At 50.2% G+C, this 20,213-nt stretch overlaps 6 protein-coding genes across 6 annotated transcripts; 1 reads left to right on the top strand and 5 right to left on the bottom strand.

The window, feature by feature from the left end:
• Positions 1-957: 957 nt before the first annotated feature.
• On the bottom strand, positions 958-2,322 carry COL26b_012794 (uncharacterized protein; the record flags this gene model as incomplete). The annotated part of the gene is made up of 2 exons (XM_053185430.1): positions 958-2,129; positions 2,250-2,322. 2 exons carry the CDS (start codon positions 2,320-2,322, stop codon positions 958-960), a joined length of 1,245 nt encoding a protein of 414 aa, XP_053030603.1.
• Positions 2,323-6,469: 4,147 nt separating this feature from the next.
• COL26b_012795 (uncharacterized protein) lies at positions 6,470-8,792 on the bottom strand (the record flags this gene model as incomplete). The annotated part of the gene is made up of 9 exons (XM_053185431.1): positions 6,470-6,633; positions 6,688-6,780; positions 6,837-6,896; positions 6,949-7,082; positions 7,139-7,233; positions 7,282-7,453; positions 7,509-8,132; positions 8,189-8,568; positions 8,646-8,792. 9 exons carry the CDS (start codon positions 8,790-8,792, stop codon positions 6,470-6,472), a joined length of 1,869 nt encoding a protein of 622 aa, XP_053030604.1.
• A 1,739-nt stretch (positions 8,793-10,531) lies between these two features.
• On the bottom strand, positions 10,532-11,625 carry COL26b_012796 (uncharacterized protein; the record flags this gene model as incomplete). Its single annotated transcript, XM_053185432.1, has 2 exons — positions 10,532-10,828; positions 10,864-11,625. The coding sequence occupies 2 exons, from the start codon at positions 11,623-11,625 to the stop codon at positions 10,532-10,534; spliced, it is 1,059 nt and encodes a 352-aa protein (XP_053030605.1).
• Positions 11,626-13,069: 1,444 nt separating this feature from the next.
• COL26b_012797 (uncharacterized protein) lies at positions 13,070-14,191 on the bottom strand (the record flags this gene model as incomplete). The annotated part of the gene is made up of 2 exons (XM_053185433.1): positions 13,070-13,244; positions 13,296-14,191. 2 exons carry the CDS (start codon positions 14,189-14,191, stop codon positions 13,070-13,072), a joined length of 1,071 nt encoding a protein of 356 aa, XP_053030606.1.
• An 855-nt stretch (positions 14,192-15,046) lies between these two features.
• COL26b_012798 (uncharacterized protein) lies at positions 15,047-15,604 on the top strand (the record flags this gene model as incomplete). The annotated part of the gene is made up of 1 exon (XM_053185434.1): positions 15,047-15,604. The coding sequence occupies one exon, from the start codon at positions 15,047-15,049 to the stop codon at positions 15,602-15,604; it is 558 nt and encodes a 185-aa protein (XP_053030607.1).
• Positions 15,605-16,991: 1,387 nt separating this feature from the next.
• Positions 16,992-18,383, bottom strand: COL26b_012799 (uncharacterized protein; the record flags this gene model as incomplete). Its single annotated transcript, XM_053185435.1, has 2 exons — positions 16,992-17,006; positions 17,094-18,383. The coding sequence occupies 2 exons, from the start codon at positions 18,381-18,383 to the stop codon at positions 16,992-16,994; spliced, it is 1,305 nt and encodes a 434-aa protein (XP_053030608.1).
• Positions 18,384-20,213: the final 1,830 nt, after the last annotated feature.

Consider the following 20,213-nt stretch of genomic DNA (forward strand, 5'->3'; position numbering starts at 1 on the left):
GCAGTACGCCGCCTAACCCGGCCTGCTTCACCGCTGTTAGGTGCCTACCCTTGTAAAGTCCTTTCTTCCTTCTTCAGCTTAGAATAGTCAATCGACGGCACCTCTACGTTGAACAAGCCTAGGGGCCAGCCCCTTACAATATGGTTCCTCTAGAGCGCATATACCCTTCGGTTAGATTTTGAGGGTGGGACGAAATCCCCAAAAAGCATCCCGAAACAAACTTTTACCATTTACATTGGTCCTTACTCGTCTAGTGGTGTAAAATGTTTGATAACTTGGCAAAAGCATCAAAATTCAGCTGTGAGCTTGAATATATTTATTAAACACGGCTTCACCCTGGAAACTTCCTTACGATTGGGTGGACGACCTTTCGAACGTTGACTTCATACTTCTTGGAGTTGAGGTCCTCGACAGGGAAGCACCCCGTGGCCCGGGGCATGTCCTAAGCTTGACTCCCGAGACCGCTTCATTAGTCGCAATTGCTCTTGGGGCTGGGTTGGCGGCGCTTATCATCTACTGCGCCCGAGTCAATCAGATCTATGGCAGCTCAAAGTTGAACGATGAGGACATTGCGAAGCTACTGAAGGCCGAGAATGGTCAAGGCAATGTCAAGTTTTGGCTTGAGTGTCTCGAAGGGAACCGAAAACAAGTTCACTGAGGTCGTGCTGGAACAAACTTGAGGACACGACCAAGAGGTTGACAACAGCCAAGGGGGCTAAAGCCAGAGAGATGGTAGCTGAGCTTGCCAGAGATCTGATATCCCCATCGACACTCAGGTGATCCATAGATGAGTCTTTGGCCAACAGAAGTAAGAAATCTTAGAGTGCCTTGGCCTAAAACAAAGCCGTCTATCCTCAAAATGGTTTTTGTTTTCCACACTTCTAAATTTTCACTTATATTTCCTTATATGTCTAGGAAAATAATGATGTTAGACACCAACGTCAATTGATAATCCCTTCACATCTCCTCTATCATGAATACCATAGGATCGTTCGTCCTTATTTCCAGGTCCTGCAAGTCATCAGGCAGCTCCATTTCTTCGACGGGGCCACGGACGTCTTCCTCAGGCTCCAGATGGTCTGAGCTGTCCTTCTTCGACGCGTGTTCCACCTCGTCGTCCTTGAGAGCCATGTTATCCCCCAACAGATTCAATGACGGAGATACTTCGTGTGTCTCCTCCTTGAAGGATTCCAATTGTGAACGATTCAGCCCCACCAACGTTGTCCATAGAATTTGGTCGTCTGTCGTCCAGTCTCGGTAACCTCTGAGAAGGTTTGCCGTGACTTCGTGCGCTTCCATCTGGGCATATCGGATCGCGCGAAGGTACTGCAGGCGATCTCTATTAGTTGTGCGCGCCCCTATGGCGAGAAGATACTGGATCATATCAATCCTTCCATGCTCCGCCGCACCCTCTAGTGCTGTGCGACCTCCGGATTCAGCACCGGGTGCGTTAATATCGGCTCCATGGTCGATCAATGTTCTCAGAATCCCTAGCCTCCCCGTGATGGCTGCAATTTGTGAAGCGGTTGCCCCACTGCGTCTGGGGGCGGGAGCATTGACGTCAGCACCGGACTTAAGTAGCAGATCAATGAGATATAGATCCTTGTTCTCGACAGCTGACTGTAGGGGATTTCTAGCACTCTCGTCGAACTCGTCGTTCTCGTCGTTCACATGATGATTGTCCTCGTTAACGTCTTCTCCATTTTCCAGAAGAAACTGTACAACATCGTACTTTTTATGCCTCACGGCGTAAGACAGGGGCCCTTGGATGTAGTCGGGGAAATTTGACAGTCTGGGAGATTTCAGCAATGTTTTGAGAATGTCCCGATCAAAATCAGCAATCGCCGCACGCATTGTGACCCTGTCAGGCTTGTACCCATGCTTTAACATGAGGGACAGCGCTTCTTTCGACTTGAGCGCGAAAACGGTCGGCGAAATGGATTGGAGTTCCCAAGATCGATGCTCGAAAGGCAACCTGTGATCGACAACTCTGGCCATAGAAAAGAATGGTAGGCCCCAGAGCAGCTTCCTGGGTGCCTTGGCCGGTCCCGGCTGGTCAAATGCTGCTAGAAGTAGCTTGAGTACTTCCGTCTGGCCACTCCATGCAGCCAATCCGATAGCCAGCGCTTCTAGAGGTGATGTTTCTTTGGATTGAGGGCGGTTCGAGAGCAGTTGACGAAGGGCTACGCTATCGCTGGACGTTGGAGAGAATATAACCTTGGCACAAAGAGCACCGGGATCATAAGCACCTGGATTCTGTGCGAATTTGTTTTCCACCGTATGTTCGAGGCCGATGATTATAGCTGCTTCTAGGATCGACATGTTGGGATCGTTCCATAGGTCGTTTTCTTGGGCATCAAGAAACAACTGCCGTGCCAAAGATTGTTTCCTTGATATAATGCTACTCGAAACCGAGAGCACATTCCAATTGAATAGGTGTTTGATGGTATACAGACTGCCCAAGATGAGTCTGCTCCAGCATTTAGAGTAAGCATGGTAAGTTCCTGCGCGGCGTCGTCATTGCGGTGGTATGTGACCGGATAGAGATCCAAGGGTGGCGCCTTCGCTCCGTTTTCCAGTAAGTATTGGGCGATGTCGTACTTGAAGAGATCCATCGCTACTTCAACAGCAGTGAACGAACGGCTGACCCATTCTCTTCGACCTTGTTTCACTCCCCACCTACAAAATGCAGACCATTCTCCCTGCTTGTCTTCAAAAGGCTCGTTGACGTCGACATTGCTTTGGTGGAATAAACGAACGATATCTAAGTTCCATCCAGCCACGGCGAAGTGAAGGAGAGAAGGTATCTGCTTGTTGAACCCAAACGGGTTCAATGGCGCATAGCGCCCCGAGACCAACTTTTCGCAAGTTTCGAGGTGCCCGTAGTACGCAGCAACGTGTATTGCCGAACATCCAAGATTCCCAATGGCGGTAATATCAATACCATAACTGTGTAGGTCGTCTAGAAAGGCAGTGTTGCCTTCCGCCGCAGCAAGCAAAACGATGCTTGTCGTATCAACATCTTCCGGGATTTGGGAGCGATTCTGAATCCCAGCATCTTCTAGCAAGCGAAAGAATGGATGCAATTCGTTTGGTTTACTACTGTATTTGACCGTATAGCCGATGATACTGAATGTGTCGATGAACCAGGCAGCATCAGTCCTGGCTTTGATCGATTGGAATATGTGAGCTCCATTGCGAGTGAGCACTTCCGTCAATTCCGGGAAGTAACTTCTGCTGCCCATGATCATTCTGATAGTAGATTCCATGGAAACGCCTGAACTCATCTTCAGCAAGCGCTCAATCATACCCAAGCGCTCAATCATACCCAAATGTCCTTCATCGAAGCCGTTGTAGTGACGAACTGTTTCCAGCAAAGGATTCAAATATCTGACGGTCACGCCCTCGTCCCACGGCTCATATGACAAGTCAGGATCAGCCCCATGGTCCAGAAGTTGTGACATTAGCGGCAGAAATCTCTTTCGAGCTGCGATTTGCAATGCAGACATATCATAGTATGGGATCCGTATATCCGGGTTCTGACCGGATTGCAATGACCAGGTTATGATTCTGCTGTCGGAGGACTTATCCAGGGAGTTTTTGGGTGACTCTAAGTCGATATTAGACATGGCACGCTGAAAAAGCTTTTCCATTATTGCGGCCATTGTCGCGTCTGTCATGTTTTCGAGTTGGAGAGGTAGCTTCATGATGTCTGATATTTCCAGAATGTCGGCGATGCTTTCCCATTCCGTGCGCGAGATTTCATCGACCGAGAAGAGGTTGTTCGAAATCTTGTACAGAATTACCTTGATGCATTCGCTATATTGTTGGTCGGCCGTGCCCTGGAGAAGTCGATTGGCCCGACCAAAATGCTCATTCTCATGGGTCTCTGGCATAATGGATCCGATCTCGGCGGCCAGTTGAGTAATGCTGTTTCTGGCTGCATATTGAGGAGTGATAACCTGTAGTATGTTGGTGAAGGATGGGTCTTGCTTCTGGTATGTAAACTCCTTTAATATGTTGTTCATGTTTTTGAATAAGCCAGGACCAGAGAAGACTTCACAATGTTAAAGACAAGTGTTGATGAAACCACTGACCCATGTATGACTTACCGAGTAGAAAGTTGTCTTGGAATCTGCTCCAAGGCATACTAGCTGGCCATAAGAATCGCATGGGCAGGGGTGCAGGGGTGCAAAGGGAAATCTCTAGGCCTTCCGGGGTCATTGGACTCACTGTATAGGTAAGCACATAGAAAAGTATGATAGGGTTTAATCACGGAGGCATACGCTGATTGAATCTGGAAATTGTGGTTTCTTGGTACCGCTTAATCTCTTTGCAGACTTTGGCAGCATCGAAGATTTGCTTGTCAAGCACGACCTCGGTTTCTTTGCCTTGCTGCTTCCTTCGTTGAACACGACGACCAATGAATTGCCAGACAGCATCACCCTTGGTTTTCGGTGTTCTTCTGCGTAATCCCCAGAGCTTCAACTTGTATTCGAGCTGTGCCTTGCTATAAATCAGTCAGCAGAAGTGATTTAGATACAGAGCTGTAGACTCACGTGATTCGGAACCCGTCACTTTCTAGATGATGTCTTATTTCGACAAGAGACTTCTTTTCGTTGACGAACATGCGTTCTATGGTAAATCTGTGTTTCTGCCATGCTGCATCAGAGGGCCGCTTTCCGGAACAGGAAGAAGCCATGGCCTTGATCGAGGAGACAACGAAGTGACAGCTTGCGCACCCGCTGAGAAAGTTTGGGTAAATGATGATTCAAGGAATGCTGGAAGGTGTTCAGCGTCTCTGTGGCTGGTAATGTGAAAAAGAACAGCAAAGGGGGAAACCAGAGCCTTTAAACATCACAGAGCATCAGCATTAATGGCTGTAATTGGCTGAAGCCAGTATCTGAATCTAAAATGAGGCTCAGACCACGCTCAAAGTCCTTGATCGAGACCAATGTCTGAAAGCCCCTCTTTTGAGGCGGCTTTTCTGAGACAACGACGTGGTGTAGTGCCTTCATTGGTCAAGTCCGGTATCTCAAAACCCGTCGGTGATAAGTACGTACTTGACTGATGGCATCTTCTTGTCGCAATGGAAACGAAACAGCTTCATAATCCACTAAAAATAAGCCAGAGAATGCTGCTATTGGTTTATTCCGCAGTCTGAAACCCCTGAAGTGACCCCGAGGGCGACATCACTGGAATGTGTGCACATCGGCGTAGGTCCGCCCGATGCTGTAATTTGCGTCTTTTTGGTTCATTATGAAGTCTGAAAATGGCCTCCAGCATCTTTGTGGTTCCCTTCAGATCCCTGGCGAGGTTATAAGATAGCAGCCCCCCAAAACAGTCGCTACCGTTGCTCTTAAATTTGATGTTAGCGTTCATCGTCTTCCGGATCACAAACCTCAAAATATACTTACCTTTTTCCTTCTCCAACTTCAGTTCTCCTGGCTCTTTCCTCTGAACCCTCGATACGGCCATCTTTGAGATACGTTCATGGAAAGAGACTAATATTGCCGCCGTCTTAAACCTGGCCCGCATCTAAAATGGAGATGACTCTCGAAGCTATCGTTGCGATTGTTTCGCTCGTCGTTGGGCTTCCGCCAACGATCTTCATTCTTTGGAGATGCTTCATTCACCAAAGTCGTGGTACATTAGGAAACATCGGTTTCTTCAAAGAGCGCGTTGCTGACTATACGGGTCCCAGCATCTCGATGTTCCTCGCAGCGCTCACCTACGTCTTTCGACCGTTTACCCTATCAAGAAAGCTTCTCGCAGCAAAGTCAACATCCCACACTCCGCTCTTGGACGTTTGTGGGGTTCGAAGTTGACATCACCAACCAGGCGTGGCATAACCTCCGCCACTTCAACCCGATGGCGGGTAGTACACCCAGACACAGCTTCCGAAGTGTCGGACACAGGAGAGATTCTGTACCTGTGTGGAATCAAATGAGAGGCGCCGGTTGAAGTGGACCATGGGTGGTAGACTATTCTATTCATGAGGCGATAGCAGTCTGTAAAGATTAGACTAGAACCGTTTCGACAATGACGACGATGGCCACAGCTGGCTCGATTACTTGACGCTACACGTGGCTGTTAGTGCAATAATTAGAAGCCAGGACATGGCCCAACCCAGATCGTGATCCACTTGCTGCGTCTCTCTACACGCCAATTATTGTGCTAGTCATTAGGCAGAAATTCAGTCTCACGTGAAGAGGGTCTAGACAAGGAAGTAAAGTAGTAGACCTCATATCATCTTTCAATACTACCCCTAACCCAACTTCGAGTTTGAAAAAAAAAAAAAAAAAAAAAAGACGTGATCTATTCGAATCTGCACCCGAGATATGGGCTCGAAGTTTCGATTGGTACTAGTCTTGGGATATCTCATAACGAGTGAACCAATCACAACACATCCATTCGACGTCCTGGGTATTCCTCCACACAAAATATGTCCACGCCCAATCGGTCAAATCTAAGCCGAGTTGGAACCGTTGTCCTTCTTCGACTCGCTCGCGACAGCGATGATCGCGGGAGGCTTGGGAACCTTCTGGCGGAAGACGTGGCGCTTAAAGAAGTAGGGAATAGAGTACTTGATCTCGTGGCTGATGAATTGCTTCGTCGGGACGGAGAAGACCTCTGGTAGTGGGGTTAGCAACACGGCGTAATGCAGGAGAGAACAGTTTGACTTACGATCCAACTCTTCCAAGGTGAGTTGCTTGGTCTCTCGGACGAAACAGAAGATCATGAACCAGGCAATTAAGTTCAATCCAGCGTAGAAGCCAACTGTGGCCGACAGGTCAGTCGCAGAATTTAGGACCCAAATCACTTGGAATACTCACAGGCACCAGTTGGAGTCATGGCAGTGCTCATGCGCGGGAAGGTCAAGCTAAGAATACCAGCTGTACAACTTGTTAGTCTAATATCCCAAGCGTGAACTGTTGCTAGACTCACCGAAGGTGTTGTTGATGCAAACAACCCAGGCCATTCCCTGCTCACGCTGGATGGTAGGGAAAACTTCGGCGGAGTACTGGAAAGCGACGGGGCCTTCGCCGAGGGAGTAACAGATGGTGAACAGGTAGATGAAACTGGATCGCAAGAGTGTTAGCCTAGGTAAGCCATACATACGAGTGGTGATACTCACAGAGCGACCGGTCCAATCTTTGGTCCACGATCTGTAGTGGGGTTCAAAAGGGACAAACCAGCAGCCAAGAGGAAAATGCACATCAGAGGGAAGGTCTAGAGCTGTTAGTCTATGTTCAAGAACTTTGGTTCATGTTGACTCACGATCATGCAAAGAGTCCTTCGGCCCTTCGTGTCAATGAGGAACAGGGTAGGGATCGTCGCAACAACTTGGATGGCGCCGTAACCCAGAGAAGCATACAGGGCCTCCACCGGCGAGTATCCTGCGTTCACGAAGATCGTAGAGCTGTAGAAGGAGATGATATTGATTCCACACCTAATCGGGTCAGCATAACAAAACTAGGTATGATGAAGGTTGGAAGGGTTCGCACATTTGCTGGGCAAGCATCACGGTGCTAGCACCGTAGTTGGCACGCCTGATTCTGGGAATGGAGAAGCAGTCCCAAAGGCGGCGGAAGTAACCAGCGCCACGGGCCTCCTTGAGCTCCTCCTCGTAGATAACCCACGAGTAGTAGAAGTCTCTGGCGCCAATAATATTGTGGGCGCGAAGCTTGCACATGGACTTGAAAGCCTCGGCATGTCGGCCGTGCTTCATGAGCCAACGTGGGGACTCGGGGCAGAAGAAGATGCCAGCAGCCAAGACGAAGGATGGGATGAAGGCCGAGCCGAGCTGGAGTCGCCAGGAGATGTCGCCGGTGTCCTTGACGATGACGTTTGCGCAGAAACCCAGAAAGATGCCTGCGACGACCCAGAGTTGCCAGAACATGACGAGGGCGCCGCGGACTCGGTGGGGGGCCATCTCAGCGGAGTAGATGGGGACGGTGGCGTTCTTCGCGCCGATGCCGATGCCCATCACGAAACGCGCTGCGAAGAGACCCTGCCATGTTTGCGCGAAACCGGAGCCGATCGGGGTGGCAGTCAGGCACAGCGCCGTGATGAAGATCTCGCCGCGTCGGCCAAAGTAGTGGTTGAGAGGATCGACGATGAAAGCGCCGCTGCAGTGCGCGTGGTTAGCAATTGCGATAAGAACTGGGGAACGAATGTGACCAACATCAGACCAGCCGTAAGAAAGATGATGGAATTGATCAGACCAATGAGCCATTCATCTCTGGAAGACCCGCTGTCGATGCCAAGGGCCTCGTGGAATGTCAGGTTGGCACCGTTGGAGCCAGTCTGATCCCAACCCTGCGTGGCGGCTCCGATGGCACAGAGGCCGATCGAATACCACAGCATCTTCGGGCCGTGCCACTTGTGGTCCCGCTCATATTCGAGCGCCCGGCGCTCTTCTTCGGAAAGGTCTGCGACATCGTTGAAGTTGTTCATGTCGCGCGCGACCATAGCCGCGCGGCCGAAGAGGGCGGCATGTTCGCCCAGGTTGTGGCTCTCGGCGAATGCCACCGCGTCTTCAACGGTCTGCTGTGGGGATTTGCGCTGCGAGAAGGCGGCGTGTCAGCGGATTTTGGGGGCGTCTCTCGATTCATGATCCTGGATCTTGGCGCAAAACTCACCTTCAGCGGGTTCTCGACGATGTTGAGGGCGGCGGCCTTTCCACCTCCAAGCCCCTCGGCGAGCTCCGTCTGGGGCTTCAGATCCCCGGTGTCCTTCTCGAACGCACCGTCCGAGTGAGGAACGGTGTCGATTTCGTTGACTCCCATGGTGAGCTTAGCAGCGTTCAGATTAGCTTGGCGGGATCTAGAAATTGAGGCTGTTCACTGCGGGATTGTGCGACGTGCGCCAATTGATCAACGTTGAGCCAAGTGAGCCAAGTAGGGCCAAGCAACGGGGACGACCATGGCCAAGTCTTAAATATTTCCGGGCAGAAGGGCAAACAGAGTGTCTCTCCAAGAGGCGGCTCCATTAATCATGCTTTCAACACCAAAACCCCAGACGCTTCTGCTCCCCCGCTCTCCGCACTGGGGTAAGCATGGGGATCCATCCATCAAAGGCACCAAAGGCACCAACATGAGGAGATGATCATCCGTCTCATTCCCCCTCGTCTGATATTTGGGCGCGTCGGGGACATCGGGGCCCAGCTGGACCCAATTTTGTCAGCGAACTCGACCTCTCGAGGCAGTTGGGAGCGCGCGTTCGCAGGAGTTTGCATGTTTTCATTGGGACGTTGGAGATGAAAGAGTGGGAACCGACAAGGCTAGTGTCGCTGACCGTGGCTTGGCCTTGCGTCCTCCAAGTTAGGAGTCCCGTCGAGGATGGTCGAGCCGTGTTTCCAACAGTCGTCATAGCTGATTGGGTGCCGTGGCCGTCATCGGCTAAACATGCGGCATGCCTCCCCAAGTCATCGGAGCGTGACGGAGACACAAACCTGCGCCATAGGTTCACAATAGTGGGCCGTGTGTGCGACGGTTGTCATCCGCTATTCCCAGCGTAGCAATGAATGACACTCAATGGCGTATTACCTTGGAACGAGGCACTTTTTGTCATATTCCTTCTACCGGACAGAGTCCGCCCACCCGCATATTTGCCCGAGACTGTGAGGTTCCAAGGAAATGGCGGTCTTGGAGACCTTTATCTTGATTTGGTTATGATTGGCGCGCTATACGAACGCGGAGGGCATCCCGGGCGATGGTGTTTCAATCAATGTTGCACTCACTGTTGGCCCACGAACACCGCGTTACCAGATTCACGGAGCCACGCCCATTGACCTATTGAAGAACCATACCACGATCTCCATCGCAAAAAGTCATCGCATATTAACCTGCGCCCTACGCATTGCTGACTCCTAGCACCGGCAATTTCTAGATTAAGCTTAAATGATGCACTGGAGGCTCTGCGTTCCAGTACAGACTGAGGACTTTGGGCCGGCGCGATGCCAGCCTGAGTTTGGTTCAAAAGGTGGGACGCGTCTGACGTGGGACGGCTTTTAGTGGAAACATCCCCAGAGAAATCCCCCAGAATCTCCAGAATCTCCAGATTTCAGATCACCACGTATCACTGAAGAACTGCTTATAATGTGGATGTCTGGAGATCAACTTGACGTCGACGGTTTCGCATCGCGTGCCGCAATTGAACAATCGCGACGAAAATCATCCAGTTAGTTCATCTTATTCCGCCGAAAAAGTTGGACGGGCGCGTACTTCTTTCCTGGGCTCTAGCCTGTTGCTGTCGATGCCCGACGATAGCCGCTACGGCCGTGATTTGCATATCACCTGACCTCCATCTTAGACACAGAAGATTGGTTCGGCAGGCTGTATTTAAGTGGTCTTTTTCAGATTGTAATACTAGGGATGTTTTTTAATTGGCTGGAGAGTCAACAATCAAATGCAAGGGCAACTTGAGTGACCATCATCTGTATGAGATGCATCATGATGAAACTAAATGCAGCCAACTATCAGCTGTTTATCTTTTTGCGTCGTTTGCCTTCAGCTATTGAGACATCTTATTTGATCTTAAGCACAGCCTTGCCAAAGTTCTTGCCAACAAGCATGCCGATGAAGCCATCAGCTGCATGGTCAATACCATCAGTGATGGACAGCTTGGACTTGATACTTCCGTCGGCCAGCCACTTCTGCATATTCTCTTGATGCTCCTTGAAGTGAGCGGGGCCAAACTTGGGGTTACCAACGAGGAAACCTTCCATGGTGATCTGCTTGGAGACGAGCTGCATCAGACCCTTGATGCCCTCTTGTTGCTCAGGCGACACGTTGTAGTTGCCGATCCGCACGTTGTTAGGTCTCTTTCATCTCTACCGGGCACCCTGGTTCAACTTACCATTCCGCAGACAGGAATTCTGCCGCCAACCTTCATGCTCGTAAGAGCCGCCTCGAGGTGATCGCCGCCCACGTTTTCGAAATAGATATCAATCCCCTCCGGTGCCAATTTGGGCAGCGCATCCTTGGGCTTGTCAGTCTTGTAGTTGAAACCGGCGTCGAAGCCAAGCTCCTTGGTAATGAACTCAAGCTTTTCATCAGACCCAACGGAACCAATCACCGTGAGTCCCTCGCGCTTGGCAATCTGGCCAACGACCTGTCCCACGGCGCCAGCAGCGGAGCTGACAAAGATTGTCTCGCCCTTCTTCGGCTGCCCGATCTTGTGCAGACTGGACCAGGCGGTGAGTCCCGGCATGCCCAGCGGCCCGAGGAACAGCGCGAGGTCGAGATTGTGCGGGTTGTGGACCTGGCGGGCCTGTTGCAGGGCGGTGGGGGTCACGCGGGCGAACTCGGCGATGGGCGTGTGGACGACAATCAAACTGCCCTCTGGGAAGTCGGGGGTGTTGCTCTTGAGAACCTTGCTGATGGTCGCGTTCGTGATGGGCCCCTCGACGTCGAACGGAGGCGAGTAGGACTTCTTGCTGGGATCACGCATCTTGCCGCGAAGATACGGATCGAAACTCGCGTAGAGAATCTCGACTACGAGACCGCCCTCGGGGGCATCGTTGAGGTCGATGGGGCGGTCCTCCACTACAAGATGCTCCCCTGCCACTGGCAGCGCCGTGGGGATTTTCTTGAAAATGAGGGTCTTGTTCTGGGTCATGGTGACTGGGTTGAGAGGGACTTCGGGTGAAAAGGATAAACAATCTGGCAGATGTCAGAGACAAATATGTGAAAGGTATTTCAACTCAGATTCCTCCTGATATGCTGCATTGACGTAATGGTGCACAAAGAAGAAAGGCAAAGGTGCCGAGGTATGTTTGTGCGATTTGTAGCTCTTTTTATCGCCGTCGGGGTTAATCACCGCGCTTTCCACGGTCGAACCCCGCCTTTGCGCAGCTACATCGCATCCGAGAACGATACGAGTCAAGATGACGTGCCGTGGATTAATCATCAGGACATCGTACCATCGTTGGAGTCTATCCATCTTTTAGCTGCGTCTAAGGCATTCTGGAATTGACTTTTCGGTGGAGTGGGGAAAACACATTTCCGGGACGATGATGTTTTTTTCGACGATCTTGAGCGTACATACTTGTCAGCACTTTACTGCCAGTGAGCCTCACAGCCGCCATGGATGACAACCCCGCTCATACAGCTCCTAGATTCCGAGGAATAAGTAGTAGAACACAATAACATGATGCATTGATTCATATCCTCATCAAAATCATCACAACCATGTCTAACGAGTCATAGATATTTAAGAGAATTGAATTAGAAAAGTATCACTGTTCAGACGAAGGGGACAAGGAGTTTTTCAAGTGTGGTCAAATTCTTCTGATAATTATGGAATGTCCATCATGTCAACAATTTATCCAATGTACACAAGACTGCCAGTTCATGTCTCTCGGCCCAAATATGGGCAATGAGACCTTATTGCCTCTGTCTCTTACAGCCGGTGAACTGTACACAATCGGGAGCACCATGATCTCTCTCACACTGTTTGAAAGAGAAGCCATGGGCATCTGCTCTCTTCCATGGAGGACACTCGGCGCCGTCTAGTGCGGTTCGCCTCTCGTTGCGAGCCCGTCAGGCTGTGCAATCATAGATAAGTCTCTAGACTCCACATGAGAATAACTTGACACGTGTGATTTGATAGACTCACCAGGGCAGCAAGCCCAATGGTACACATCACTGAGATTGCAAGCACAGTCTGCTTCAAGATGACTGCTGTCAAGAAATATTCACAAAATAGTTGATGTCTAAGGATGAAACTGTCAAGTGTACTGAGTTTAACATCTTTCTGTTTCGATTGGCACGGGATTTCAGAATTTGTAACCGTAGCTGCCGTGCAGCTGTGTGCTCGTACTTGCTTGATGCGTGCTCCATATGTATCGGGACTTGGCTCGTGTCGCCATCTGAGCGAAGTTCCTACTGGTCTTGGGGGGGTTGTTGCATAGATGACAATAACCGCGTATTCATGGTTAACATGTCTTAAGTACATGCGGATCTCGACTCAGGTGTATGAGACAATATTAGGGTGGGAGTGAAAAGCTGGTGGCTTAAGGCTCAATCTTCATGTTTCGATACAACGACTTCCTGTCTGACTTTCAACCTCTCTTCGGCGCTGTCGCGAAAACCTTCTTCAGTCGATCGTCCAGCCACTTTACATCGTCGAAGTTCCCTGGGGGCCCTCCGGCCCAATGTCCCCAAATGGACGGGTAGACATCCAGTTCTCCTACACCATCGCTCATGCAAGCAACTTCGTATTCAGAATCTTCCGGTCTGCATAAAATTAGCTTTTCGGCATGATGACTAGGCTAAGCGGGTACTTACGGAAAGTAGAGATCGGTCTTGGAAGGCAGCACCAATGTCTTCGCTTTGATTGCGGCCATCGCCTTCTTGAAGTCGCCGTTGTACGGCTCTTGCTTACTCACGTCGCCGCTCTGCCAAGTCTGAAGCATGACAAGCAAATTCTCTGGATCCTTGCTCAAAGCCCACTTCTCCCAGAAGGTGACTAGAAACTCTTCGAGATCCTTTGCCTTGTAATGCTCCTTGTACAGCTCATGTCGATAGAACGCTTGAGAGAATCCCCAGCCCGCGTAGCCACGGCCAAAGGCCTTCAAGCCAACCTCCTTCTCCTCATCAGACCAGATGCGAAGGCTCTTCTTTTGCTCAGCGGTCTCGACGCGTCCCTTAGCACTCCCTGCGGAGCTAGCTCTTTTGGCAGCCAACAGCGCTGTTTTGACTCCTTCCAAAAAGACCTGGTTATGCAGCGCGGTCTTGGCGGCACCGCAAAAGGGAACACAGATGTCCGTGAAGTCGGGATACTGCGTCGCCCATTGGAAAGATTGTGCCGCGCCCATGGACCATCCCAATACCGCTCTGATGTGCTTGATCTTCAGTTCTTTCGTGACAAGCTCATACTGGGCTCGGACGTTATCGTAAAAGGTGATGTCGGGGAATGGGCTGACGTCGGAGTTGGAGGGACTGATGGATTGGCCGTTACCGAACAGCGCCGGAATGATGATGAAGTAGTCCTTCGGGTTCAGGGTTTTGTCGTCGCCGACCAGCCATTCGTTGTCCGCAACCGCTCCCGAATACCAAGTTGGATACACAACAGCTGGGAGAGAAGGGTCGCCAAAAGTCTTGTAAGCGATCCAGGCACTAGGTAGAACCTCGCCACTCTGAAGCTGGAAATCTCCAAGGGTGTACTTCTTGATCTCAGACATTTTTACGTCGCACCTGTTCAATCAGAGAGACAAATTTCCAATCAAAATCAAACTGATTTATACTCAAGGTGATACTGTTTGCGAAAGAGGGGATTTAGATAGCGCTGGGCTTTTGAGGCGCTGCCTTAGTCAGTGAATCTTATCATGTGCCATCGACGCCAGGCGGTTGAAAACGGAAACCAACGGTTGGCTAACCCAACTTCATACCCCTCATCGTTATCATGCACGCTGATGTCAAACTGTCAAGGACGCCCTACCCTATCATCACTGATAAGAAGAGGCGTTATCAGCAATCCGTGGGTGTAGACATTATTCGTAGCGCAACAAGCAGGAGGCGCAATCATTAATCCTGGTAGACTTGAAATTTTTAATCGATTTCATGCAAAAGCCCGCTAATTGGAATGGTTCGAAACAGTGTATCAATGCCCACTTGGGGCCAGCGAATGGAATCTGAGATCTAGTTGGTACGACGGACCACTGATCGATCCACTACCAATGCTGATGATCGTGAGATGATCGTTTCTAGACTCAATTGCTAGTCGTTCTGCTTGACTTAAACCCTTGAGTGAAGCAACTGACCTTCGTGCTACTGCAAAATACCTAGCTGTCAACTGAAGCGCTAGTTGCTAGGACAACTCCACCCACATTTTCGTTCGCCGAGTGACTCACGCAACGAGCCTGTCTAACAAAAACGTCGACTTCGGCTCGTCAAAGATTGCAAAGTGAATTCACTACACGCTACTAGAAGAACATCATAGCATTAAGCTTTTAAATTTCCAGAAATTGTAAGTCTGAGTATCTGAGGCAGAGAACGCCACAAGAACCAAAGCTCACGAGTTCCTCTAAACAGTCATCATGTCTTCCGAAAAGCGGTCAGTCGTTGCCGTCTCGTCGAAGAATCCCGTCAAAATCAATGCCGCAAAGCAAGGCTTTGAGTTAGCTCTAGCTGGCGAATTTGAGTTCAAGGGAGTCAGCGTCCCCTCCGGTGTCCCAGACCAACCGCTCTCCGACAAAGAGACGCTCCTGGGAGCTTTGACTCGGGTGCGGAACGCTCAGGAGGTTGAGAAGGATGCAGACTATTGGGTCGGAATTGAAGGAGGCGTCGAAGTCCCGGAGGATGCAAACGGCGCGTATCTAAACTTTGCATGGATCGTGGTTGCGAATCGCGAAGGAAAGATGGGCAAGGCACGCAGTGCAGCCTATTATCTGCCGGAAGAATCAGCCAACTATCTGCGTCAGGGAATGGAACTGGGACATGCCGATGATGCAGTGTTTGGTCACGTCAACTCGAAGCAGACGAGAGGTTCAGTTGGCCTGTTGACTGATGATCTGATTGACCGAACAAAGTACTACACCCATGCTATGATTCTGGCATTGATCCCTTTCAAGAACAGCAAATTGACATTCGTTTAAACCGATTTGAGGAACTTGTCAAATGAAGGCGCCGTGGTAGTTGAAATTACATCAAGCTTCTATGATTACGGTCCCAAAACTCAAGCTGTGGAACAGAGTGCATCAGAGTTTTCCATTTGAGAGATCGTATAGTTATTCCACCACGACTGATGACGTTCGTCTTTGTCACTGTTGAGCTGGGTTGTTTCGTAACTCAGGTCTTTGGCTCGGCCGAGCCTGCTTCAGGCGACCCTGAAGGCATCGCACTTGGGAAAACGTTGATTATATCAGGCTTAATTACACAGCTTGCAGCCTTTTGTCTCTTTCTGAATATGACCCTGGTTTCTGACCAATTGGCAAAGAGGAGCAGGTCGCAGGACTACAAGGCCGGGTTGATAGTTGACTCTGCTCCAAGATATTCTCACGTTACATACTGGGTTGCTGGAGCGATGTTGCTGCGCAGTCTTGTTAGAGGTATCGAGTATCTTCAAGGCGATGGAGGGTTCATCATTTCGCACGAAGCCTAAGTCTACGTTCTGGACGGCGTGCAGATGGTATTTGCCGCAGCCGTTTATGTTTTAGTTCACCCTGGACAGCTTCTTCGGGATGCGGCTCGGGTGGAAGGAACAGAAGAGCACCAGGAACTCGCGAGTTATCGCCGAATATCTGCTTGAGAGAGAAACACATGGTTGTAATTCGTAGAATTTGTCAAGATGAGAAATCCGATTGGAGGTATTATGGATGAAAAATGGCTTTATTTGGAAATGCCCCCGATTTCAGAGCCGACTAGCCTGTATGTAGTCTTTCCGGGTTCAAGAAGCCGACTTGACTGGGGTAGGTACAAGCTATAAACTGATCGTGGGCCAGCTTGAAGCTCGAGACTTACTGTTATTTACGTATCTTCGTTCGCGAATGAGCCCTTCTGGTGACTCTGCGATGGTTCTTTGGCCCCGAGATGTGAGCGATGAAGTCTGGTACCGGCAATATTTTTGTCAAGCCGTTGTCTGGTTGATTGCTTCCGTATTAGAGCAAGGATAATGGCGCAGGCATCCTAGACATGCTGTTATGTTAGTATCATGGATGACACTCTCCAATTTAACAGACTCTCCTAGCATTCGGGATATCAGGGGACTCATCCCGATTGGTGATGGCCAAGCTTTCGGCGAACCCTCCATTATGCCGCATTCCCGATATCCCAATCTAGGGGATCTACAGCTTCGAATCCATTTATCGATCAGAAAAGGAATCAGAGATAATTTGGTCCAAAGTGAAAATCAGTGGCGCTACAGCGCTAGTACATCAATCGCACACCCTTCCGTGCTGCTGAGGAAATGCTTCCTCCCCTGATACAGTACTCCTTTAGCACAGCAACCCGATCGCTCCACAGGTTCCCCGGAAAGGTCGTCTCTCAGAATACGCGGTGCTAGGTAAATATCTTATTGGTCTGGTCGGTACTCCCCATCAGCACGTGCATTGAATGAGAAGTTGAATGATGTGTAATGTTACTTACCTCTGCAACCACGTCGTAGCACATGGCCCATTTCGTATACTGAGGTGTCATTCTTGGGGCATTCTCATCCATTTGAATGCTTTCCCAGTCCGTTGGCTGGCCAGTGAAACCCGTCGCTAAGAGTTTTTGATCTCTAGCTTCTTGCTCCGGACCATCTGGAAGGGTGAACATGGCTATGTTCTGGTGGCCGACATCAAACATCTTCTCAGCGCGTGGCTTTCTGAGGGTCTCCCATTTTCCCAAAATGGCAGACAGATTTTCCCGTTTGTCGAGCCAGCGGAGGGCTGTACTCAGGGCCAAGCCATCCTCGATGCCTTGGCTCACTCCCTGAGCAGTATGCGGCAACATGGCATGCGCAGCATCCCCCAGAAGAATGCAGCTTCCCCCAAATCCCAGCCAAGTTTTCATCTTTGGTGCTGTGGCAATGTGCCACTTGTCAATAGGGTAGCCCCCACGTATCACACACTCGATATAGGCACGCAGCGGCGCACCGAACCCTTTGAACATTTCACGGATCTCTTCGGGGTTGCCGTCCGAATTCCAAGTTCCACCCAAATCCGCATCTTCGGATGGGAGTCCATAATTCAGATTGCATAGAAGGATGCGAACGGTGCCATGAGCTGTCGGCCGACCGACGCAGTAAAGTCCGGGGCCGAACATGAGATGGTGCGAGCGAACGCCCAGCGGAGCGGCCACTGGGTCTTTCTGTACCCTGCCGATATCAACCTCTGTCTGGAAGATACGCTCGGGTGTCATGATAGGACTCATGTCATGTCCAGGAAACATGAGCTCCCGGACGCGTGACTTAATACCGTCGGCACCAATCACCATATCAGCCAAGTACTCGGTGCCATCCTCCGCCATCACTAGAATTTTGTCGTTCTGCTCCTCGATGATTTTAAAGACAGGTTTCTTAAACAGGTATTTGGCTCCAGCGTTGATGGCAGCTTCGTAGGTGATTCGCTGCAGTGATGGCCTGTCGGTAGGCTTGCGGATCGTCCCATCGGGAATTGCCTTTGTTTCCGTGAATGGCGCATCGTCTTTCCATCTCCATAGAAATTCACTGACTGTTTCCACAGCTACCTTGTCCAGAGATTCTGAAACACCGATCAGGTTGAGGCATTCCACGGCGGAGGGCTGGACGATGAGGTTCCCTCCACGAGTTTGGAGTTGCGAGTTGCGTTCGAGGACAGTTACTTGATGCCCGTCAGAAGCCAGAGCGGCCGCCGCCGTATTCCCGGCTGGCCCGGCTCCAACGATAATGATTGTTAACGAAACTTGCGAGGGCATGTTGACTCGGTCAGTATTGATGGCCTATGGACGACACCTCAGCAGGGAGATTGTTTTCTCCCCAGGATAGACGATATATCAGACTCCAGAGAGGCCGCAACTAGTAGGTATAAATAATTATATTGCGCGTTGAATATTTGTTGACTACAGAGTTCATCCGAAGGCACGGCTTTCTAATTCGCCGAAGTCCGTTGAGAAAGGTTTGCTAGTGTGATTGAACTATGGGATAGAGTTCTGCTAGGCACGATATCTATTAGTCTCTTCTGACAGGGTACATGGCATGACTTATTACGTGCCTAAATGTTTCTGTAAGACCACCCTGAATTCGCCGAAGTCCCCCGCCATAGTCAGGTAGTAGTTACACGCCTCTGTCTGCGCGCGGTTATTGTGCGTCCTGTCGGCTACCAAAGAACAAGCCTTCATCATTCGAACTCTTCCGGTGCACCAGTGAGATCGATGGGGTTGAGTATAAGGCTCCTCTTGTAGTTCATCTGCTGCTGCACAGCTTAGGCAAAGTTTGGTATTGTTTACGATGAGACCTTGGGCCAAGGTTTATCAACCGCGGGGAACTTGAGAATTCCACTGGCAAATCTTAGTGAGCGTGGGGATAAAAAGGTAACATTGGCTGCAGGACGACGGATATGTCTGTTCAACCAACCAACCAACCAATAGCAAATCATACTTGGCAATCGTTCTTGGGAGCCGTGCATTTCATTGGAGCAAGCCCTACAGTATGCATGGACCGATGGAAGAAAAGTTCGGGCTCATTAAGACACGGGACCATTCGTCAGGAACGAGAGGCATACTGCAGGCAGTACCATAAACCCCCTGGGTGAGTGAAGGGGATCCAAGGCTGATCCTGCAGATCTGATGTTTCCCACTTTCTGGACGAACTGGAGATGGTGGGGGTTTCTCCTGGGCAAGACGTGTTGGCAGCCTCGCTTCCCCATACCCCAGCCAAGTTCCCAGCTACGATAATTTTCTACCACCTCCCGATGAATTCAGGCCATGGGAAGAAACCTTGGAACATCAAAAGACCTGAGATCTGGTACCGTTCATGACCACAGATGAGGATATCTGCGAAATTACAGCCCTAGTACAGAGCAACGGCGTGATTGCGCAATCAAACCTCGCCAAGACGTTCTTCTAGTATCAAGCTATCCAACGACCTCCAAACGGCGTTGTACGATTCGACTTTTTTTTTCCTTTTTCAAATACACGCCAATTGCGCGTCTCTGGAATTCTTGTTCGGAGCGGGAGAAAGGAATTGAGCCAAACAGGCTCTAAAACCAAGACTGCCAAGCGGGAGGTCCGCATATGTTTGACTTGGAAGTGGAGGGATAAGATATCGTGGATATCAAACCCCCACCGCTAGCCAACTAGAGAAATAAGCTTAAACTTGGCCAACGTCATTCATCCATGTCGCCGAGAATAAAAGGTCTTGACATTTCAGCTGACTGCACTCAATCATTTCTTTCAATGTCTTGGTTCGCCCAGCCTCGGGTTACCCTCTTTGGCAATCCGTACGGGAGAATGCCGCTACACCGTCGTCTATTCGGACTCGGCGTTGGTTATGATATCCACATCAAGCCAAAATCTCACCACCAACTGGTGACCTGCAAGCAGTTTTTGAGGCTCGTCGTTCGGCCAACTTCTTGTTTGGAGGAGTTCCTAAGGCATTATCTCTTTGGCTTGGCCATTTATCCTGGGAGCCCAAGAAATGCAGGGTTCCTTTGATCGTCGCTGCTGAGTGGGCAAGAGCCGGAAACTTTTCGCGCCCATGTGGCTACTCGAGCTTTGAAGTCAACCGGAAGGCCGTACTTCGGGCTT

This window comes from Colletotrichum chrysophilum, assembly GCF_026319265.1.
Source record: "Colletotrichum chrysophilum strain AFK26 chromosome Unknown scaffold_191, whole genome shotgun sequence".
NCBI lineage: Eukaryota > Fungi > Ascomycota > Sordariomycetes > Glomerellales > Glomerellaceae > Colletotrichum > Colletotrichum chrysophilum.